Genomic DNA, 25,477 nt, shown 5'->3' on the forward strand with positions numbered 1-25,477 from the left:
ACCAAGAGAGGAGTAGGCTAGGGAGAGGCAGCACCTGAAGCATGCAAGCCTGTGTGTGTGTGTGTGTGTGTGTGTGTGTGTGTGTGTGTGTGTGTCTGTGCGTGTGTGTGTGTCTGTGCGTGCGCACGCGCGTGCATACATATGTACATAGGTCAGGCCTGGGTCTAGCTTAACTTTTCTTATTGTTCTCCAAAGTTGAATATCCATTCAGTTATTGAAAAAAAAATTATTGAGCATCTACATGTGACAGGTACTTTCCAGGTGTTATGGACACAACATTTAATAAGACAGAAAAATTCCTGCCCCTTTGGAACTTATATTCCAGAAGGGGGTGATGTAAGAAATATGCTTACAAATGTCTGATGTAAATTTCACTGTGTTCATATGTTTATCTGGAATTTACAATTTTGCATTACTTCAGTCCTTTCAATGTAATATTAGCAACCAAAAGTTTTGTATTTTTAACTGTGGAATATTTAATTTTTTAAAATAAGTGTGCTAGCATAGGGATCCCTGGTTTCTATTACGTTTTTCTCTGTCCTGATTAAAAAAAATGCAAAGTTGGTCTTTAGCTATGAAGGACAGACAGCTAGGGGATACAACACAAATCTGTAGTCCAGGCTGCTTTGCTGCACCCACTGACTTCCAAGGAACAGGCCAGTGGAATGGGCCATCTAGCGAAGGACAGTCAGTAGAAGCATGTGACCAATGGGCCTTGGAAGACTCGCTTGTAGGTGTCAGGTATGAGAGATTTTACAAAGCTGGGCCAACATATATTTTATATTATTGATTTTGATTGCATCTAGTTGCTTAAACTTGGAAAGGTGAGGTCACACCACCACTTGCTAGTACTTTTATTAGTGTAAAGAAATTACAGGAAAAAAACTGATCAAAAATGACAAACCAAAATGATAATGGCAGATAAAATACTACAGTTACCTGGACTGTAGACCAAGTTATTGCCATATTTAAAGAAAATCAGAGCTCTTTCATTAATAATAAAGTACTCACCAATATGTATAAGATATAAACAATCCTTAATAATTGTTTCTGCTCTAAAGGAATCATCCTGATGATCAACTATTATTGAGTCTAAATTGATATTCTGAAACAGAAAGCAAAAATAGAAAGATTAGAAAGTAAAAATTTCCCCCAAAACTTCTACAACTAAACTATTAAGGTGATCTGTGGACATTCATATGGTGCTTCTTTATTGAATCTCCAAGTTAAACAAATGTTACTTCTGTTTTTCTCTCTTATGACCCAGTATTTCTTCAATATACATATCAAAATTTTAATTACCACATATTTGTCTCTGTTTAATATCTACCTTATCCACTAAAGTCTAAGCTCTAAGGTTAAGGGACTATCTTTAGAACATTGTTTGGCACCTAGCAAGTGCTCGATAAATATTTTTTGAATAAGCAATATGTAACCCCACCCCCCAGAAAATTACAATCAGACTAGAAACTAAGATATTTGTTACTCATCTTTATCTTTCCGCTAATGTGGTCCTGGGCAAATTAGATAACCATTTCACCTCAGCTTACTAAAAAAAAATCAATTCACTAACATATTTTTAGATGTCTCTAATTTCTACATAGCCTTGGAGTAAAATACATATTATTTAAATTACTCATTGAATATATTATTCCTTTCCTTTTCCCTTAGCCATCCATCCTCTATGCCCCATTGATATTACCAGTGGGAGCAGACCTCCCTAAAGCCTGTGCTCTGGGTTTTGAACTGAGTGAAGAGACAATATCAAGAGGGAGTGGAAAGCAGGATAAGTAGCACCGCTAGCCCTCTTGGCTTTTTTCAGGCAGAGGCTGGTTTACTCTGCAGAATGGCCAAATCATGCTGCAAGCGTCAGAGGAACCCACTGGTTCAGACATGGTTCTGCCGCTACAGAAGTAGCATGAATTCTCAAAAATTCCTAGCTGCCAGAACTTGTCTTTAAATCTACATATCCCTCAAAGTATGGGAACCTCACAGTTGCTGGAGGATGTGCTTAGAGATATTATAAATTGTCTGCATATTTATTTACAGCTGGACTGTAAGCCCTTTGAAAGCCAGGTCTCTATATATCTGGCCCATCATTAGATCCCTGATATCTAAGACTATGTTCTACATGAAGCAGGTTACATAAATACTTAGTGAATGAATTATCTCTGTAACTTTAGTTTCAATGGTGAGTGAATTATCTCCCTAACTTCATTTTTTAATGGGCATCTGAACCCCATTAGTGCTTTAAACATACTAAGCAACAGCAAAATACTTTCTCCAATCCCAGCTTATGTCTGGAAAGTTTGTTCTTACGAAGTTAACGAAGATTCATTTTTTGTTATCCATGCTTTAAACAAACACACATACACATACACAGATAAACACATGAAATACTTCCTACTCTCATTTTTGAGAGGCTATAGCAATGGCTGTCAAGACTGCCTGAGTTCCAAATGCCAGATGTGCCCACTCAGTGTGACTTTGCGTGAATTACTTAATCTTTTCTACGAAAGGGTTAACAGTAATATCTACCTCAAAGAATTGTAGTGAGAAGTAAATATAAAAACGTGCTTAGAAAAAGACCTGGTACATAAATTAGCCTTTATTATTTACTTCTTTTTCTGATAAAGACATATTTACCTTCTGCTTAGTATATATGGCAATGGTGACTAAAGAATCTGTCTGGAACCAATCATAGCTATAAAATATAAGGAAAAGGATGAATGATTATATTGACAATCATGTGCATTAACAAATATTAATCATTAAATGTTTCAAATTTATAGTGAGACATATCTGTATTTATCTAGGTTAAGTTTTTTCCTAAATAGTGGTCTTACCATGTTACATTCTTTATTATACTGCTGACAACTATTTGTAAATTTAAAATATCTATACTTCCATGTATTCCCACTTTAATAAAAACAAAGTATCCTTAACAAGGCACTTTTTATAAAGGCTACACATCTCTTTACTAAAATCTTTTATCAGAGCAAAACCAAAACACAACATATTTTGTTAAGGAGCATGAAAAAATGTACATGTTTATTATCTTCACTCCTCCCTGTCACAAATATATTAGTACTGAAGAAATGAATTCACCAAGGTTGTTTAATGGGTCCACAGTAAAACTTAAAATGAAGCCAAGTCTTCTGTTTTGTTACAGCTATTGATCAATTTGAAACTCTTTTTGCACTTACTACCTACATATAGACCAATCTACAGGAGGCATCCTTAGTCCCTAACTTAAAATTGCATATGAAATAATTTAACGAATATAGCAGGATGATGCTGTTAGAATATTATAGACTGGTGGTGGGGAGAAAAGGGGTAAGAGAGAGAACTACAGAGTACACACCTGAAGGTAATTTAAGTGTCATTAACAAAACATGCATGTATTGCTTAAGTTACTGTTAACTGTTTAAGACAATATTGGGCAATATATTTTGAAAAATTTCAATTAAAAATTGATTAAAATGAACTAGATATAAAAAACAGAATATTTAAATACATCATGGCAGGGTAATATGATGGAATGCAAAGAAAAAAGGCTTTCACAATATTTAATGGCATAGGAAAATGCACATAGAATATACTGTCATATCAACATTATAAAATAGCAAAATATGGAAGTAGGTATTATATTAATCAAACTGGAAAAAATAAACAATAGTATATATCTAAGGATGGTGAGATTACAACTGATTCTATTCCTTTCTTTTGTATTTCTCTATATTTTCTACCATTAATGTATATTTTTATAATCAGAAAAATATTTTAAAATAGCTTTTTAAAGTACTGGTATTTAAAATGGATAAAACTTTAGTTATACTTAAAATTCACATTTATGGAACAGCTCATTCTCCAACAAAATCTAATAAATAAGGCACTACAGTTCTTGTGTCAAAGATACATGACTAACAGTAAGCAATAAAATCCAGTTAATTTTTTAAATGTGTACATATTTGTACAGAAATGATTTAACTTTAAAAATTTTAAATAACAATGCATACCTTGGATAACTAGGACCTTCTTTGGCAAGCGTATCTGTCACCTGGCTCTTGGGAAGCATGCCTTCACAAAGAAAAATAGCTATAGTTCATCTACAAAGTATTTTTAATTTTTTTGTCTTTTTAATTAACTTCTTATTGAAATATTACATACATTCATAGAAGGATGCAAATCACAAATGTACTACTCAATATATTTTCACTTGATCTTAGCCAAAAGGCCAAGATCAAGTGAAAAATATCCTTGCAGTCAGTACTCTCTTCATGCCCCCTTTCAATCACCATCCCTGCCTCAAGAGTAAATATGTATTCTGACTACTAACACCATGGTTTTGCCTGTGTTTGATACAAGCAGAATGATATAGATATGTTCACTTTTAGTCTGGCTTTTTGTCCAACATTCTAGACATTACAGTTCTTACATGAAACAAGCATGATTGACAATCAGCAATAAATCAAATCTGGGCTTTCTGAAATTTTATCCAGGCTATTCAATTCATCAGTACTTTGGTCCTTTTTGTAACTGAGTAGTATTACATTATATGAATAGTTCACAATTTATTCATTCTCCTGCTGATGGCTGATGAACATTCAGGCTGTTTCCACTTTGGAGCTATACAGTGTTGATATATTCTTTTACATGTACATGTATATTCTCTTTTTTTTTTTTTTTGAGAACGACTCTTGCTCTCTTGTGCAGGCTGGAGTACAGTGACACGATCTCGGCTTACAGCAACCTCTACCTCCTGGGTTCATGTGATTCTTCGACCTCAGACTCCTGAGTAGCTGGGACTACAGGTACGCCCAACCATGTCCTGCTAATTTTTGTATTTTTAGTGGAGACGGGGTTTCACCATGCTGGCCAGGCTGGTCTTGAACTCCTGATCTCAGGTGATCTGCTCACCTTGGCCTCCCAAAGTGCTGGGATTACAGGCGTCAGCCACCACAACTGGCCCGTAAATGTACATCCTTAAAGAACACGTATCTACATTTTTGGTTAGTAGGAAGGGTGCTTTAATGGACACTACTGAACAGCTCTCCAAAGTGGTTGTACCAATTTACACTTCACACTTTCACTACAGTAAAAGTGTTTAAAAGCTCCAGCTGCTCTATGACCTCAACAACATGTAGTCTTCTGTCTTTCCCCATTTTACTTACTCTTGTGTGTATGATGCATTTTAAAAGCCCACTAAAGCTACGATTTTAAAATCATTTCAGAAAACTCTGGGACATGGAATAACTCAAGATATTGCAAACATTAAGTATTTTCCTCCTACAGTAGGAGTGCATTGTTTGTATATGGTAAGATTTAGTTTGGAAAAAAGAAGTACTGCTGCTAAATAACATTTGAAAATCACTGCATGAATTATATTACTATTTCTCAAACTATGCCGGAAAAAAAATTAATGGTTAATATCTGCTGAGTCTTGGGTTCCCAAATCAGAAATCACAGTATTTTACACAAATTTAAGAGTGGGGAGACACCTTTGGGACAAGATAGTTTAGAGGTTTCCAAGATTCTTTTTAGACACAAACCTTTAGTTTAAAGACAAGATCAAGTGCAACCAAGATGTAAAACAGTCATATTTTTCTGAATGGACCAGAAGCCCGGAGTCCAGGCCTTACTCATTCAGCTTCCCTTTCTTCTCACATAACTGTGCAGAACACTACTTTTGGATAAACAAAGGAAACCTCAGAGATGTCACAACAATGTCAGAGTTGTGAACTAATAATTAGCAGTGGCCACTAAAAGAAGAATGCTCTTCTACAAAACTACAGGTAAAACAAAAGAGGACTACAAGAATTAAATGTATTTTTTCTGAAATGGTAAGAGCAAGATGAAATAATTTTATTTATTTAAGAAACACTCAAAGATTTCACTAAGAGATTAATGTAATTTCTCTTTCAGAAGTCTCTTATATAAATAAAAATCAAATGCATCAAAATCTAAGAACTTCTGTAAGAAAAATCTCTCAATAGAATTCATAAATTTTAAGTCAATACAGATCTTGTATGACTTAATTAGGACCACAAAATTGATCTTATGCAAGCCACTGTTCCCTCTTCTTCGAACTGAAGCTATTTAATAGCAATGAAATGCTCCCTGCAATATCATGGGTGATCAAATGAGACAATAATCAAACATTCTAAAAAACTATATAGTATCATTAAGATATATCTTATTAAAGCAGAATAACATAGTAATACATGGAATGTGTCTTAATTTAAAACTAACTAAAAACAACAAAAAACCCCAAACATTAAATAATATTATTTTGAATAAGTTGAAAAAAATGGGGGTGAATGTGGAGTGAAATAAAATAAGTAATGCAAGGTGGACTGAATGAATGTTCTCTCTTCCCTAAGTGTTCACTGACTGACTGAATGCTGCCGATTTGAAGGGATCAGGTCTCCAGTGGAATAGCAAAGTAGTGCAACCCATGCAGTATTTTAAGCAGCTATTGGAATGGTACCACAGAACGCAGGCAGATCACATTTGCAAATACAGACTTACCGCATGGACTTAAATGAGCCCAAAGGAAAAGGCAGCTAATAAATATATATGTAGATGTGTTCCAATCTTATAGGGTCCAGGGTCCAGGTTACAAGAGGTAACAGGGCTAACCACATCACTTGTGGAGTGCTGTATTCTATACTTAATGCCACCTTTAACTGAGAAATTAGTCAAATGCAGTGCATCCAAAGAAGGCAACAGAAAAGTAAAGGTTCTGGAGGCCATATGCGGTGGAAAGGAAATGCCCACTCCATCAGTAATTAGTCATTAAGCAATGGTTGTTTCTGTAGTGTCACAGAAAAGTCAATAATCAGGGGAAACCAAAGATCGGTCCTTCGTTTAATGAGGTATTATATTATCCAATAAACAACTTCAGGTACCATAAATTGCATGAATTAGTCTACAATATAGTCTATTTCCTCCAGTTAACAAAGAAAAAGGTAACTCATCTGGCAATCTAGCTTGTTAGTTGCATTTCTCTAACTTCCTTTTGCAAACAAAAGAAAAAAAACTGTTTCTAAATGTACATCAACATAGTTCAGTCAGAGTTAGCACCATGCATTTTATGTCAGTATTGACCATCACACCAAGCTTTTTTCTGGGGTGGAGGAAGTGTCAGTCATTATCTGCAAGTCATCCAGAATGGATGAGGAAAACAGCACCACTCAGCTCAGAAAGTTGTAGATTAATAAACTATTTGACATGTGTATGCAAACAATGGAGGTGAGCTCACACCTAAGAAAACTGACTTGGTTTTGCCTTGTTTCTGAGGATGAAACTTCTAATCACTACAAGTATTTAGGGATAACACATATTTAGGGTGACAACAGAAAGCATGATTGTAAGAGTAATGGCTAGAATAAGGGGCCTATAAAGCCCTATGAAAGACTCGTAAGTTTGGGCCAGTAAAGCTATCTTTCATATTAAAAAAAAAAAATTCTAAATGTTCTAGATAATTCTGTGAAGAAATACTGTTCATAAGCATGTGAATATCATTCATTTATTATAAATTTATAGACTTACCATTTAAGACTTTCTTTTCCTCCTCACGATAGTCTGTATAGTAATTTAGGGAAAAAAGTCAAATAAAAATACTTTAATGTCAAGGAGAACGTCAGTCCATATTACTGATTTCAAGATGACAGCCCTTCTTTTTTGAAGGGATTTCTTCTAAGGCCTGAGGAGAGAAATAAGGCTAATACAAAAACGGCTTTTGTTTTAAACAAGTAAGTTCCATCTCTGAAGATTGCCAGACTGTATTTCTCCGGATGTTTGCCTCTCATTTCATTTGAATTTTTTCTAATTCTTTGGTCACCTTTTTCTAATATCTTGGTTAATTGCTATATAGAGCATATGTGAACACCAAGTTTCACCCAGGTTATCACATTTTAAATTAGTACAAGTAAACCAGAATTTATTAGATTATACTTCATAAATGAAACACACACATTAACAACTCAAAGAAAGATATATTATCTTTCCCTTTTACTGAGTTCAATGCATAAAATGATCATTATTACAAGTTTAAAATATGTTCAGATTTTTGCATGTATACATGTAATTTTTAGTGTTACAAACTCAGGAAGAAAAATTAACAGATACTTTATTTCAGGATGGCAGTCAACTCAGAAAGCTATATTATATTCTAATAACCACAAGTGTTATAGCCACTGTAGTCAAAATAAACACCTCAGCAAGTTGTCAAAATTTCAAAAAATAAAAGGGATAAGCTAACAAAAAATATTCAAGTAGTCAAATTGAAAGATATCATTTGCTAAGCTGACATCATCTTATTTCATACAAAAAGAAACTAACGTATTCAAAATCAAAGCTTTCAAATTTTTTGCGTTCCAATTTTTAATCACCAAAAATTTCATAATTAACTCTACTTCACTCATTCATCCCAAAATAATAATCATTAAGGAAGCTCAAATGACCATCATTTTCCTTTTCCTCATTTTACCAAAATAATTTTATAGCTGAAAGGAATTTTAACAATATACAGCAAATTATCACCTGATCTCCTAATAAAGGCTGAAAATCAGAAGGCAAAGGACTTTTTTTTTTTTTTTTTTTGAGAGGGAGTTTCGCTCGTTACCCAGGCTGGAGCGCAATGGCGCGATCTCGGCTCACCGCAATCTCCGCCTCCTGGGCTCAGGCAATTCTCCTGCCTCAGCCTCCTGAGTAGCTGGGATTACAGGCACGCGCCACCATGCCCAGCTAGTTTTTTGTATTTTTAGTAGAGACGGGGTTTCACCATGTTGACCAGGATGGTCTCGAACTCTCGACCTCGTGATCCACCCGCCTCGGCCTCCCAAAGTGCTGGGATTACAGGCTTGAGCCACCGCGCCCGGCCTAAAGGCAAAGGACTTGAATGAAATCCACAGCTCTCCAGCAACGAAGCCAAAATTAGATTTGTCTCTCCTGAAACATAGTCCTATTTTTCTTGGCAATCCATTGCTAGAGTTAATGTTTCCTAAAAAAACAGTGGTCCTAAAAACCATTTAAATTATACTTCAAAATGAGCTTCATCAACTTCCAAATACAAATTTGGCCATTACAGTTTACAAAGGATCACTGACACCCCTGCTTAGTCACCTACTTCATCCGGTCACTTTTATCTGTCTTTGCTGTTACAGCTGGGATTATTTATCTTAGAAATTCAAAGAACATAAATTTGTTTACTGTGCACTGATATATAGGTTCAGTGAACAATATAGTGAACAGTTTAAGAAATCTCACTCATCATTTAAAACAATTATAATCTTTATCTAAGAGGTTCACAAATTTTAAAAAATTATCCCAGGTAATTTGTTTCTATGAAAAAAACTATTGTCTCATATGATTACTTCTTGCCTGATATCAATAGATTTGAATCTGTCAGAACTTTCTGGATTCTGCAAAATTAGTAGGTTTTTTTTTTCCCCCGAGTCTTTTTTTAATACAAGAAGTGCCAGTATGAACAGAACTTCCACTTAAATAATCTGGGTTACCTTTAAAAATTCTCCTAGTCTACTTTTATAACTCTTTTTCAAAACTGAGTCATAGAAATGGAGGAGACTGTTTTTCACTCTTAAGCATACTTACATCTGAATCATTTTAGTCACCGGAGATACTTCCCTCCCTGAAACAAAATCTGATGTCTTCTTGGTAACTAATTCCATCATTTAGTTGGCTTCATGGCCAATCAAATTTGTATCTTCTCATAACATTTGGTTAAACTATTTACTTTGATAAGAAGCTCTATTTCCGGACAGGTCAGAGTCATTTAGAAGGCTGCTGCCATAATCTAACAGCATGTAGCCCTTTCTTGGTAAGGATCTTTAATTATGACCCAAATCTAGTTTACCTCCGCTGAGCAGAGGCACAGGAGGATATACTGTAATGAAGAAAGATCTAGTAGGAATAAAGAAAGATCTAGTAGGAAGATCGTTCTTTTATCAGTATGCTCATTCTTTTAATAAACATCTATTGATCATATTAATAGGGATATTGACATAATATGATACCATTTGGATACTAAGTCAGGAAAATAAGAAAATATATTCAGTCTGCTTATCATACATAAAGATAATTTGGAGAAAGTCACAATAACAACAACAACAAAAACCATGTCCTTGGTGTATGCACAGGAGCGAAAAAACAGTAGAGGGGAGGCAGAATTATGGCAAGGGCACTTCTTGAATCATGTGAGTGCATTACATATTCAAAAATACAATAAACAGAATTAAAAATAAAGTCAATAGGCTCCTTTTTTTTTCTTTTTTCTTTTTCTTTTTTTTGAGACAGGGCCTTGCTCTGTCACCCAGGCTGTAATACAGTGGTTCTATCTCAGCTCACTGCAACCTCTACCTCTTGGGCTCAAGCAATTTTCCCGCCTCAGCCTCCCAAGTAGCTGGAAGCACAGGCATGGACCACCAGGCCTGGCTAATTTTTTTTGTAGAGACAGGTTTTCATTATGTAGCCCAGGCTGGTCTTGAACTCCTGAGCTCAAGCAATCCACCTGCCTTGGCATCTCAAAGTGCTGGGATTACAGGTGCTAGCCACCATGCCTGGATGATATGCTCTTTTTTTTTAGTTATTATACTTTAAGTTCTGGGGTACATGTGCAGAACGTGCAGGTTTGTTACATAGGTATACACGTGCCATGGTGGTTTGCTGCACCCATCAACCCATCATCTATATTAGGTATTTCTCCTAATGCTATCACTCCCCTAACCCCTCACCCATAACAGGCAATGGTGTGTGATGTTCCCCTTCCTGTGTCCATGTGTTCTCATTGTACAGCTCCCACTTATGAGTGAGAAAATGCAGTGTTAGGTTTTCTGTTTCTGTGTTAGTTTGCTGAGAATGATGGTTTCCAGTTTCATCCATGTACCTGCAAAGGACATAAACTCATCCCTTTTTAAGGCTGCATAGTAACTGATGTTGTATATGTGCCACATTTTCTTTATCCAGCCTATCATTTATGGGCATTTGGGTCGGTTCCAAGTCTTTGCTATTGTGAACAGTGCTGCAATTAACATGCGTGTGCATGTGTCTTTACAGTACAATGATTTATAATCCTTTGGGTATATGGATTGACCCAGTAAATGGATTGCTGGGTCAAATGGTATTTCTGGTTCTAGATCCTTGAGGAATCACCACACTGTCCTCTAACGTGATTATACTAATTTATACCCCCACCAACAGTGTAAAAGTGTTCCTATTTCTCCATATCCTCTCCAGCATCTGTTGTTTCCTGACTTATTAATGAGAGCCATTCTAACTGGCGTGAGATAGCACCTCATTGTGGTTTTGATTTGCATTTCTCTAATGATCAGTGATGATAAGCTTTTTTCCACATGTTTGTTGGCTGCATAAATGTCTTCTTTTAAGAAGTGTCTGGAATGCTGGGAAGATGGCCGCCTAGGAACAGCTCAGGACTTCAGCTCCCAGTGAAAGTGCAGAGGGTGAGTGGACGCCGCATTTCCAGACGAACTCTTATTGCCCACAGACCAGGAGATACCCAGGCAGAGGGGTCGCCAGCGTCGCAGTCCCAGCCAGTGTGGCTGTTTTGGCCCCCGCGGGGCTGATTCCGCCCGCGCGGCTGCTGTGACCACTCCCTGTTGCTGCGGTTCTCCGTACAAAAGCCACTGGTCTGGGAGCCCTCTTAGCTGGCGAGCAGAGCCCTGAGACAGCGGAATAGCCCATTCATCTAAAATGGCGAGTCAGGCCAGGAGATTCCTAGGCAAAGAATCCGCCAGGAGCCGGCACCGCGGTTCGAGCCGACTCCGTGAGTCGCAGCACGGGAGATCCCGGCGCCTTTTCAACAAGCGACTGGAACGCGGGGTCGTTCAACTTAAAAGAAAAGACTCTGAGTCAGGGAGCCAGGTGATCAGGCTCGGTTGGTCCCACCCCTCCACCCCCAACAACAACCAAAACAAAAACAGTAATTGGAAACCCTCTGGGTTGAGCCCTTCAAACCAAGCACAGCTGAACCGGGACGGTCCAGCTCCGTGGGGGAGGGGCTTCCGCCATTACTGAGACTCCCTGCCGTTGCCGAGGCAACCCGCCGTTGCCGAGGCAACCTGCCACAACAGAGAGAGTCCGCCATAACAGAGGCGGGGCCACCATTGCCCAGACAGTTCTAACTACCCCCATGTAAAAAGGACTACAGGGAAGAGCTCAGGGCCGCTGGGCGGAGCCCACAGCAGCTCAGCAAAGCCCCTGCGGGCAGGCAGTGGCTAGGCCTGCTGCTAGCTGGGCAGGTCCGACCTGAAAGAAAAATCAAAAAAGGCAGTAGTGCAAGGGAAACTCATAAAGCTCCAACTCCCTGGGACAGAGACAGACAACAGGTGGATAAACCCACAAAAATGGGAAGAAACCAGCGTAAAAAGGATGAAAACTCCCAAAACCAGAACACCTCTCCTCCTAAAAGTGATCACAACTCCTCACCAGCAAGGGAACCAGACCGGATGGAGAAGGAGGGTGATGAAATGACAGAATCAGACTTCAGAAGGTGGGTAGTAAGAAACTACAATGAGCTAAAAGAACATGTTCTAACCCATCGCAAAGAAAATAGGAACCTTGAAAAAAGATTGGACGAACTGCTGACGAGAATGGACAGCATAGAGAGGAGTATAAGTGAATTGATGGAGCTGAAAAACGCAACACGAGAACTTCGTGAAGCATGCACAAGCTTCAACAGCCGAATTCACCAAGCAGAAGAAAGGATATCAGAGGTCGAAGATCAACTCAATGAAATAAAAAGAGAAGGCAAGAACAGAGAAAAAAGTGCAAAAAGGAATGAACAAAATCTTCAAGAAATGTGGGACTATGTGAAAAGACCTAATCTACGTCTGATAGGTGTACCTGAATGTGATGAAGAGAATGAATCCAAGCTGGAAAATACTCTTCAGGATATTATCCAGGAAAAATTCCCTAACCTAGCAAGGCAGACCAATATTTAAATCCAGGAAATACAGAGAACACCACAAAGATATTCCTCAAGAAGAGCAACCCCAAGGCACATAATCGTCAGATTCACCAGGGTTGAAATGAAAGAGAAAATGCTAAGGGCAGCCAGAGAGAAAGGTCGGGTTACCCACAAAGGGAAGCCCATTAGACTCACAGCAGATCTCTCAGCAGAAACCCTACAAGCCAGAAGAGATTGGGGGCCAATATTCAACATCCTTAAAGAAAAGAACTTTCAACCCAGAATCTCCTATCCAGCCAAACTAAGCTTCATAAGTAAAGGAAAAATAAAATCCTTTGTGAACAAGCAAGCACTCAGAGATTTCATCACCACCAAACCTGCTCTACAAGAACTCCTGAAAGAGGCTCTACACATATAAAGGAACAACCAGTACCAGCCACTCCAAAAACACACCAAATGGTAAAAAAGCAGCAACACAATCAAGAATCTGCATCAACTAACCAACAAAACAGCCAGGTAGCATCAAAATGACAGCATCAAATTCACACATAACAATACTATCCCTAAATGTCAATGGACTAAATGCCCCAATCAAAAGACACAGACTGGCAAATTGGATAAAAAGCCAAAACCCATCAGTGTGCTGTAGCCAGGAAACCCATCTTACATGCAAGGATACACAAAGGCTCAAAATAAAGGGATGGAGGAAGATCTACCAAGCAAATGGAGAGCAAAAAAAGGCAGGACTTGCAATTCTCATCTCTGATAAAAATAGACTTTAAAGCAACAAAGATCAAAAGAGACAAAGAAGGACATTACATAATGGTAAAAGGATCACTGCAGCAAGAAGAGCTAATGATCCTAAATATATATGCACCCAATACAGGAGCACCCAGATACATAAGGCAAGTTCTTAATGACTTACAAAGAGACTTACTCCCACACAATAATAGTGGGAGACTTTAACACCCCATTGTCAATATTAGACAGATCAACCAGACAGAAAATCAACAAGGATATCCAGGACCTGAACTCAGACCTGGAACAAGCAAACCTAATAGACATTTACAGAACTCTCCACCCCAAATCCACAGAATATACATTCTTCTCAGCACCACATCACACCTACTCTAAAATTGACCACATAATTGGCAATAAATCACTCCTCAGCAAATGCAAAAGAACAGAAATCATAACAAACAGTCTCTCAGACCAAGTGCAATCGAGTTAGAACTCAGAATGCAGAAACTAACTGAGAACCGCACAGCTTCATGGAAACTGAACAACTTGCTCTTGAATGTTGACTGGATAAACAATGAAATGAAGGCAGAAATAAAGATGTTCTTCAAAACCAATGAGAACGAAGACACAACATACCAGAATCTCTGGGACACATTTAAAGCAGTCTCTAGAGGAAAATATATAGCAATGAGTGCCCACATGAGAAGAAAGGAGAGATCTAAAATTGACACCCTATCATCAAAATTGAAAGAGCTAGAGGAGCAAGATCAAAAAAACTCAAAACCTAGCAGAAGACAGGAAATAACTAAGATCAGAGCAGAACTGAAGGAAATAGAGACACAAAAAACTCTTCAAAAAATCAATAAATCCAGGAGCTGGTTTTTTGAAAAGATCAACAAAATAGACAGACCACTAGCCAGATTAATAAAAAAGAAAAGAGAGAATAACCAAATTGATGCAATAAAAAACGATAAAGGGGATATCACCACAGATTCCACAGAAATCCAAACCATCATCAGAGATTATTACAAACAACTCTATGCACATAAACTAGTAAACCTGGAAGAAATGGATAAATTCCTGGACACCTGCAACCTCCCAAGCCTAAACCTGGAAGAAGCCGAAACCCTGAATAGACCAATAACATGGTCTGAAGTCGAGGCAGCAATAAAGAGCCTACCACCCAAAAAAAGCCCAGGTCCAGATGGGTTCACAGCTGAATTCTACCAGACATACAAGGAGGAGCTGATACCATTCCTTCTGAAACTATTCCAGACAATCCAAAAAGAGGGAATCCTTCCCAAATCATTTTACGAGACAAACATCATCCTGATACCAAAACCCGGCAGAGACTCAACAAGAAAAGAAAATTTCAGGCCAATATCCATGATGAACATAGATGCAAAAATCTTCAATAAAATACTGGCAAACCGATTGCAACAGCATATCAAAAAGCTCATCCACCATGATCAAGTAGGATTCATCCCGGGGATGCAAGGCTGGTTCAACATATGCAAGTCCATAAACGTAATTCACCACATAAACAGAACCAAAGACAAAAACCACATGATTATCTCGATTGATGCAGAGAAGGCTTTTGACAAAATTCAACAACCCTTTATGCTAAAAACCCTCAATAAACTAGGTATTGACGGAACGTATCTCAAAACAATAAAAGCTATTTACGACAAACCAACAGCCAATATCATACTGAATGGGCAAAAACTGGAAGCATTCCCTTTGAAATCTGGCACTAGACAAGGATGCCCTCTCTCACCACTCCTATTCAATATAGTACTGGAAGTTCTAGCCAGAGCAATCAGGCAAGAAAAAGAAATAAAGGGTATCCAAATTGGAAAGGAGGAAATCAAATTGTCTCTATTTGCAGATGACATGATTGTATATCTGGAAGACCCCATCATCTCAGCCCAAAATCTCCTGAAACTGATAAACAACTTCAGCAAAGTCTCAGGATACAAAATCAACGTGCAAAAATCACAAGCATTCCTATACACCAGTAATAGACTTCAAGAGAGCCAAATCAAGAACGAACTGCCATTCACAATTGCTACAAAGAGAATAAAGTACCTAGGAATACAACTAACAAGGAACGTAAAGGACCTCTTCAAGGAGAACTACAAGCCATTGCTCAACGAAATAAGAGAGGATACAAACAGATGGAGAAACATTCCACGTTCATGGTTAGGAAGAATCAACATCGTGAAAATGGCCATACTGCCCAAAGTAATTTACAGATTCAACGCTATTCCCATCAAGCTACCAATGACCTTCTTCACAGAACTGGAAAAAAACACCTTAAACTTCATATGGAACCAAAAGAGAGCCCGCATAGCCAAGTCAATTCTAAGCAAAAAGAACAAAGCGGGAGGCATCACACTACCGGACTTCAAACTATACTACAAGGCTACAGTAATCAAAACAGCATGGTACTGGTACCAAAACAGAGATATAGACCAATGGAACAGAACAGAGGCCTCACAGGAAATACAACATACCCACAACCATCTGATCTTTGACAAACCTGACAAAAACAAGCAATGGGGAAAGGACTCCCTGTTTAATAAATGGTGTTGGGAAAACTGGCTAGCCATGTGCAGAAGGCAAAAACAGGACCCCTTCCTGACACCTTACACCAAAATTAACTCCAGATGGATTAAAGACTTAAACATCAGACCTAATACCATAAAAACCTTACAAGAAAATCTAGGCAAAACCATTCAGGACATAGGTATAGGCAAGGACTTCATGACCAAAACACCAAAAGCAATGGCAACAAAAGCCAATATAGACAAATGGGACCTAATCAAACTCCACAGCTTCTGCACGGCAAAAGAAACAGTCAGTAGAGTGAATCGGCAACCAACAGAATGGGAAAAAATTTTTGCAGTCTACCCATCTGACAAGGGGCTGATATCCAGAATTTACAAAGAACTAAAGCAGATCTACAAGAAAAAAACAAACAAGCCCATTCAAAAATGGGCTAAGGATATGAACAGATACTTTACAAAAGAAGACATACAGGAGGCCAACAAACATATGAAAAAATGCTCATCATCACTGGTCATCAGAGAAATGCAAATCAAAACCACATTGAGATACCATCTCATACCAGTTAGAATGGCGATCATTAAAAAATCGGGAAACAACAGATGCTGAAGAGGATGTGGACAAATAGGAACACTTTTACACTGTTGGTGGGAATGTAAATTAATTCAACCATTGTGGAAGACAGTGTGGCGATTCCTCAAAGACCTAAAAATAGAAATCCCATTTGACCCAGCAATCCCATTACTGGGTATATATCCAAAGGATTATAAATCATTCTACTACAAGGACACGTGCACACGAATGTTCATTGCAGCACTGTTTACAATAGCAAAGACCTGGAACCAACCCAAATGCCCAACGATGATAGACTGGATAGGGAAAATGTGGTACATATACACCATGGAATATTATGCAGCCATCAAAAACGATGAGTTCACGTCCTTTGTAGGGATATGGATGAACCTGGAAACCATCATTCTCAGCAAACTGACACAAGAGCAGAAAATCAAACACCGTATATTCTCGCTCATAGGCGGGTGTTGAACAATGAGAACACCTGGACACAGGGAGGGGAGCACTACACACTGGGGTCCGTTGGGGGGAAATGGGGGAGGGGCGGGGGGTGGGGAGGTGGGAAGAGATAGCATGGGGAGAAATGACAGATACAGGTGAGGGGACGGAAGGCAGCAAAGCACACTGCCATGTGTGTACCTATGCAACAATCTTGCATGTTCATCACATGTACCCCAAAACCTAAAATGCAATAAAAAAAAAAGAAGTGTCTGTTCATATCCTTCATTCTTTTTAAGACTGTGTGCGGTAAGTGTTGTAAAAGAGGTATGCAGAAGGTATTACTGAAGCACAAAAGAAGAACGTCTCAACTGGAAGAAGTTTGAAAAGAGTCCATAGAAGTAGTATAATTAGCTAAGTTTTGAAAATGTATAGGCATTTGTCAGGAGTCCCTGAAGAAAAGCATTCTAGGGGGAAAAAAAAGCTGAGCATTAATTGAACGTTTTACAATTATCTTGTAACTACATTCCTCATCTCCCTTTCTTATTCTAAAAGGTTGGTATTATGTCACCATCAGATATGACCTCTGTCTTGTTGCCAGGGATCTTATTCACAAAGTCCTAAATTTACTGTTCTATATTCCCTTGCCTGCTTAGCTTGCCAGACTTCTTGGTTCTGCATAATGTGTTTAATTACCATTTTTCCTCTAGAAATTCTTCCATATCTCTAAACAGAACTCTTTGTAACACAACTTAGGCCTGGTTCTTTTTTAAATTAAATATATATTTTAAATTTTTATAGAGACAGGATCTCGCCATATTGCCCAGGCTAGTCTCAAACTCCTGGGCTCAAGCAATCCTTCTGCCTTGGCCTCCCAAAGTGCTGAGATCACAGGCAGAGGCCATTGCACCTGGCAAGACCGAATTCTTGTTTTTGATTCGATAGTCATATATCTATTTCTGAAATCTTGTAAAACTTAAACTTTCATTACCTTAGTTTCCTCCATTCATCTTTGTAATCATCTTTCAAATCATGTTTCAATTTTATACATCTCTCAAACTTCTAGTAGTTTACTAGCAGAATTAAAATGAAGAATTAGTTCAAACCCACATATTCTGAAATATCCAAAGATTGAAAAGCTTTAAAAATACCAGAGTACTTATTTACTTTATTAGTTTTTCCTCCATTATTCATTTAATCACAGCATATGCTGTATTTTTAGAAGTTTATATTTTCTCCCTAAGTTGGCTTCACTTGTCTTTTTTTTTTTTTTCTTTTTTGAGACGGAGTTTCACTCTTGTTACCCAGGCTGGAGTACAATGGCACGATCTCGGCTTACCCCAACCTCCGCCTCCTGGGTTCAGGCAATTCTCCTGCCTCAGCTTCCTGAGTAGCTGGGATTACAGGCACGCGCCACCATGCCCAGCTAATTTTTTGTAATTTTAGTAGAGACGGGGTTTCACCATGTTGACCAGGATGGCCTCGATCTCTTGACCTCGTGATCCACCCACCTCGGCCTCCCAAAGTGCTGGGATTGCAGGCTTGAGCCACTACGCCCAGCCACTTGTCTTTTTTTTAATCAATTCTCCAATGTGTCAGTTATTTTCCATTCCTATCCTATCATCAGAGGGATTACAATTCCTTTTTCACTTGGAATCACCTGCACATGAATATACACATGTTCAAAATTCTTCTTTCTATGAAAATAAAACAAATACTAACACAAACAAAACATCAGTCAGTCACACCACTCCAGCAAGACACACTTCCTGTTTAGGTCTGCACTGGCCCCCTAACCAGGGTCTTCTTACTTCCCATTTTGAGTTAATGTTTCCTTAACTCTTTCTGGCAAGAATCACAATGGACCCTAGAGCAGAAAGAGCAAATTAAGGCAGCCAGGCTGAGAAAGCAAACTCATCTGTCCAGTAAAGTCCAACTTCAGAATGACTCCCAGCCTCCCTCTCTCCACCAGTAACTGTCTTCCTTCTCCTCTCCCAGTTGGTCTCTGAGCTTGTGCTTTGTCTACCTAAATTGTCCCCATTTTACCAATGAGGAAACTGAGGCTCATAGATCAAACAACTTTGACTTTACAAAAGTTGAACTTCCAACTGACAGCCAGCTCGTTCAATAGTTGTCTTGTCCTTGCTCACAGTGCTATCACAGTAAAAGAAATCTTTGAAAGTAAAGTCTCAGCCTGCTATGAGTCTTGGTGTTTATGTCCACCCTCAGCTCTACAGATGCCAGAGTTTGCCTAGGCTGAACCAGAGAGCTGTCCAATGTGTACGTACCAGCTTGACATATATGTGCCACTAATACCATCATTTTTAAGCATAAAAAACTAATGCATGTAAGATGCTTTCTCTGCTTCAATACTATTAACATTTTAGGCTAGAAAATTCTTTGTTGTGGGAGTTTGTCCTATGCAATGCAGGATAATTAGCAGCATCTCTGGTCTCTATCAATTAGAATGCCAGTAGCATTTACTTTCATTCTAACAACCAAAATATCTCCAGACATTACCAAATGTCCCCCTGAAGAGCAAAGTCAACCCCAGTTAAGAACCACTGGCATATACTAAAAGAAAATGAACTAATGAAAAAGCAAATAACATTAATAAAGTAATTGTCTGCCTTACAAAAGGTTTACCTATGGTTTCTTCAATCAATTAAATAACTATGTAGTCTTTAGTAAGATACAAGTCTTTAGTAACATACAAGCCTCAGTATCTTCACTTTTAAACTGCTCTAAAATCCTTCTTAGGTAAGTATTCTGTTAATGTATGACTCTAAGTAGAGTCCTGACTCTAAGTGCTTTATTGCCAGAGAGGTCATGAAATCTAAAAATACAAAGTGTTAGAAACTATAACAAAGCAATGAGAAATTATGAAGAAATGTTCCTGCGACTGTACTATACCACTGAAAAATATGACCACTTAAAAATATGGCATAATATTTTCTTTTAAAGTACACTTATTGTCTAAAACAGTACTGTTTAAAAATTATAATGCAAGCCACAAGTACAATTTTAAATTTCCTAACAACCAGATTAACAAAGTAAAAAAAAAAAAAGACAGGTTACATTTAATAATATATTTTTATTTAACTCAATATATCCAGATTATCATTTGAACATGCAATCAAGTAAAGATTATTTTGTTCTCTTGAAATACACTGTGCCCTTTATCTACACCGTGTCTGAATTTGCACTAGGCATATTTCTAGTGCTCAATAGCCACATGTGACAAATAGCTACAGTAACAGCCAAAAAATAAGGGCAAAGAACGAGCACTCATTTTTCATCTTTACCAGATAATGAAGTATTCCACAGATATAAATTATCAATAACTGAAGTTTACCTTTTCAAGTAAAATTTCTCCTTTCATTCATTATTAATACATATTTTTAAAGCATAATACAAACCACAATACTTTTTATTTTATTTTGTTATTTTTTAAAATTGAGATGGAGTCTTGCTCTGTCACCCAGGCTGGAGTGCAGTGGCACCATCTCGGCTCATTGCCATCTCCGCCGGGATTAAAGCGAGTCTCATGCCTCAGCCTCCTGGGTAGTTGGGATTACAGGCTCCTGCCACGACGCCCAGCTAATTTTTTTTTTTTGTATTTTTAGTAGAGACAGGGTTTCACCATGTTGGCCAGGCTAGTCTTGAAGTCCTGACCTCAGATAATCTACCCACCTCGTCTTCCCAAAATGCTGTGATTACAGGTGTGAGCCACTGCACCTGGCCTACCATAATACTTTTTAAACAAAGGATTATGATAAATACAACTCATTCTTTGCTTGATAATAATACAACTGTATTATGGTTTATATTCCGAGTCTGTTAGCTTTTCTGGCTTCTTCCTAGATACCCAGGTATTTTACCACTGCCAGACTAGAAGCCATCAGATGAACTGAAAACTAACTTCCCAGAGCTGTCCAACTGTGGGATGCCCCAAAAACGTTAGGATCCCTTGCTTTGGAGGATATGGTACGTCACCTCATTTAGAAGACTGTTTCAAGCTTTGGGTATTAAAAAGAGCCCATGTGTAAAATTCGTCTTCAGAATATCCACCATTTCCCCAAACCTCCATGTTAGGAACAGTCTCTTTTCAGCCTTGATTTCCACTTCATCCTTTGTTTTCATCCTTTGTTTCCAGTTAATCTAGGAGTTCTAATTGTAGGGTGAACACATGCCCTGGTGTGCCAGAGTCAAAGTTTACCACTATTGTTCCAGCATAATTACTAATAGAGCCCCCTTTCATTCTTCAAATTGTCTTAGTTTGGACAATTATGTGGTTATCCCAGCTAATGGTCTCTATTGGTAAGTCTTAAGCCAGCAGAGACTAATGATCAGTCCTTGCCTACAGGTGAAGGGTATATAAGATACTGTCAAAATAACACTTCATTTTAATTATTATAAGTATTTCTTATTTCTGACACATTAAATCTTTCTCTTTAGCTGCTTGTCCCTTTTATGTGGTCACCTTGTTCTAGTGACCCTGGAGTTCTGACTGTATCTTTCAATATCTTACTTATTACTTGACCCCAATCCACTGCTTATTTGGTCTTCAGAGTGTGTGTGTGTGTGTGTGTGTGTGTGTGTGTGTGTGTGTGTGTCTTAAATTTCAACTGGTACAAAAGTCCCATTATTCATAACCAACATTTTCTGCTTCATAAATTTCTCATCTTTGCTTCCTCATGTCTTGTAAGTTGTCTCATATTACTATCTGCTACTAGCCTCACCCTAGCAAAAAACGCTCATGATCCCAAAAGGTTTTATATATCAGTCGGGTTGTGAGGCACAAAATGATTCACAACCCCACTCATATGTCCTGCCAATAATAATAACTATGTGTATGTGTATTATTATTATTTTTTTTTTTTAGAGAAAGGCTCTTGCTCTGTCACCCAGGCTCGAGTGCAGTGGTATGATCATAGCTCAATGCAGCCTTGAACTCCTCACTCAAGTGATCCTCTTGTCTCAGACTCATGAGTGCCTGAGACTACAGGCACCATTCCCAGCTAATTTTAAAAAATGTTTTTATATAGTCAGGTTTTCACTGTGTTTCCCAGCCTGGTCTTGAACTCTTGGCCTAAAGTGATCCTCCTACCTCAGCCTTCCAAAGTGCTGGCATTACAGGCATGTGCCACTGCACCTAGTCCTAATAATAAATAATCATAACTTTATTTTTCACAGAAACAGAACATCTCACATGGTAAGACACATGTCTTATAATACATGCTGGTTATGCCTGACAATTTCAGGGACACATAAAGGAGTCAAAAATAGCTTCAGCATTGTAAGTGCAGAGGTATATTTTACTTGATTTCCAGCAACAGGAATAAAAAGAAATAATCTTTATTTATTAACATTTACATGCACTGTACACATTGGGAAATTGAGGCTCACAGGTAGAAATTGGTCCAGCAATTGAACAGCCAATAGACCATGGAGCTAGGGTTCAGACTGTACTATTTCCATACTGTCAATCGAAGTCTGTGTCAATAAAGCCTTGAATTACAAAACTCACTAAATGAAGTAGTGAAAGACTCTGGCTGAAATTAATTCCTAATTTTGGTAAGAAGGTAAGGAGTTACTCAAAAGAAACAATTACCATTTATTCACAGAAAAGGGTTATGCGAAGTATTCCTGCTACTACAATTCCATGTCTAAAACTTTCAAAAAGTAATCTTCTGAAAGAAGCTTATTAATTAAAAAGATGACCTCAAACATCACTCAGGTTAGAGTCCCATCTCAGAGCTGGGAGAAAAAATGGGTTGCACTTTAGAAAAAGTTTAAAGTAAGAATAGGGGTTATCTGTAGAGAGGGAGCAAAGAGTCGGAAGGTTCATGGCAAATGGGAGACAAGGCTGGGATGACAGATTTCAGTGTATAACTTTTTATATTTTTTTATTTTTGAATCATTTGATTATATTATTTAAAAAATTAAATTCTAAAAACACTAATCTAAAAATCAACCCTAAGTGCTATACTCCTCATATTGAACTTTCTCTAAAAAAACAGTTGTACTTTTAAGGGAAAGAATCACTACATGATTCTAGAGAAGAAATGAAGGAAAACCTTTGGAGTGTCTGGACCAGGAGGCCAATGAAAATGACAAAACTATAGTAATTTGAATAGATCTAGTTGCTTAAATCCAAGCTAAAACACACACACACACACACACACACACACACACACACACACACACACACGAACCACACATCTATGCCGGTTTAGCACCAGCACGACTTACCTTTCAGAACAGCAGGTTTAACTGCCATTCTGCCAACCAGGCATTCTTTCAGCATGGATTCATAATTGACCCAACGATGAACCTGGTATGAAAAACAAATGATGAAAAAGCAACATGACTCTAACTCCACAGCATGCTCTCATTTTAGTATGAGCAAAAGTAAACTTTCTGAAACCACTCTCAACACACACCTAAAAACTAAGAAGCACATTCAATTAGTCAACCAGGGAATGACAGAAAGGCTGCACAGATAGGGACTGTTTAGAAAAGTATCATCAAAGTGTTGGGACCTGTGGAGAATTCTGACACCCTTTTAGGCCTCCATGAGGTCTCAATTTGTTTCATGGTAATACTAACAAAAAGTTACTTGCTTTTTTCAGTTTTGACATTTGCTCTCATGCTATAAGAGCAATGTTGGATAAAACTGCTAATATCTTGCATTAATCAAGGCAGTGGCTCCAAACTGCACTAGTAATTATTATGTTCTTCACCACTACGACAGGGGAAGGAGCATGATGAAGATATTTAAGAATATTTAGGAATATCCTTCATGAAGTAGAAAAATTATTAATTAAATTTTGACCCTTGGGTATATATTTTTATTATATTTTGTGTGACAAGATAGGAATTCAAAAATTCAAAAATTGACTACTGCTATAAAGTATGATGGTTGTCCTGTGAAGAAACACTTAGACAACTGTTTGATTTGCAAATGGAACTGGGCTTTTTTAATGAAAGGCCATTTGGCACATGTTTACCTATGTAACAATCTGCACATCCTGCACATATACCTCAGAACTTAAAATAAACAAAAAAATAAATAAATAAAAGAAGAAGAAGACATAAATGCAGCCAACCAGCATGTGGAAAAGGCTCAGTCACTGATCATTAGAGAAATGCAAATGAAAACCACAGTGAGATACCATCTCACACCAGTTAGAATGGCTATTAATAAAAAGCCAAAAAAATAACAGAGGCTGGCAAGGTTGCGGAGAAAAGGGGACGTTTATACACTGTTTGTGAGACCGTAAATTAGTTCAACCATTGTGGAAAGCGATATGGTGATTCCTCAAAGAGCTAAAAACAGACCTACCATTCGATCCAGCCATCCCATTACTGGCTATATATCCAGAGCAATATAAATCATCCTACCATAAATACACATGCACACAACTGTTCATTACAGCACTATTCACAATAGGAAAGACATGGAATCAACCCAAATGCCCATCAATGACAGATGGAATATAGAAAATGTGGTACATATACACCATGGAATACTACGCAGTCATAAAAAAGAACAAGATCATATCTTTTGCGGAAATGTGGATGGAGCTGGAGGCCATTATCCTTAGCAAACTAACATGGAAACAGAACATCAAATAATGCACATTTTCACTTATAAGTGGGAGCGAAATGATGAGAACTCCTGAACACAAAGAAATGAACAACAGACATTTGCTGGGGCCTACTTGAGAGTGGAGGTTGGGAGGAGGGAGAGGAGCAGAAGAACCTGGGTGATGAAATAATCTGTATAAAAAACCCTCATGACATGAATTTACCTATAAAACAACCTGCACACATACCCCTGAACCTAAAATAAGAGTTTTTAAAAAATGAACAAAAACAAAGAAAGGGCCATTTATAAGAACTACTAGTAAACAAACTGATTATTCAAACTCAGATATTTAACAGGTATATTCCTGAAAATAAACAACGTCACTCTACTGCTTCAAGGAAAACAACTGATAGTATTTGTTGTCAGATGCCACTGGTGGAAATTATATTTAAAGAACCTTTCTGCAAGGCACCTTCTCAATATGCCTTAAAAATCATAAAATAGGCCAGGAACCATTTTAAGGTGCCATGGCTCATGCCTGTAATCCTAGCACTTTGAAAGTCTGAGGTGAGAGGATCGTTGAGCCCAGGAGTTCAAGGCTGCAGTAAGCTGAT

General features: G+C 37.9%; 1 protein-coding gene across 5 annotated transcripts in view; it reads right to left on the reverse strand.

Annotated features, from left to right (window-relative positions):
• CYB5R4 (cytochrome b5 reductase 4) overlaps positions 1–25,477 on the reverse strand; it is a 114,829-nt gene that overhangs the window by 47,050 nt on the left and 42,302 nt on the right. For all 5 annotated transcript variants that reach the window (XM_074397730.1, XM_074397728.1, XM_010333826.3 and 2 more), the window contains exons 4-8: positions 23,525–23,606; positions 7,555–7,587; positions 4,020–4,080; positions 2,647–2,704; positions 1,012–1,105 (exon numbers count right to left, since the gene is read on the reverse strand). In XM_074397730.1, coding sequence (XP_074253831.1) covers positions 1,012–1,105; positions 2,647–2,704; positions 4,020–4,080; positions 7,555–7,587; positions 23,525–23,606 — 328 coding nt within the window. The remainder of the gene's footprint in view (positions 1–1,011; positions 1,106–2,646; positions 2,705–4,019; positions 4,081–7,554; positions 7,588–23,524; positions 23,607–25,477) is intronic.

The sequence above is a fragment of the Saimiri boliviensis genome, chromosome 4 (assembly GCF_048565385.1).
Source record: "Saimiri boliviensis isolate mSaiBol1 chromosome 4, mSaiBol1.pri, whole genome shotgun sequence".
Taxonomy (NCBI): Eukaryota; Metazoa; Chordata; class Mammalia; order Primates; family Cebidae; genus Saimiri; species Saimiri boliviensis.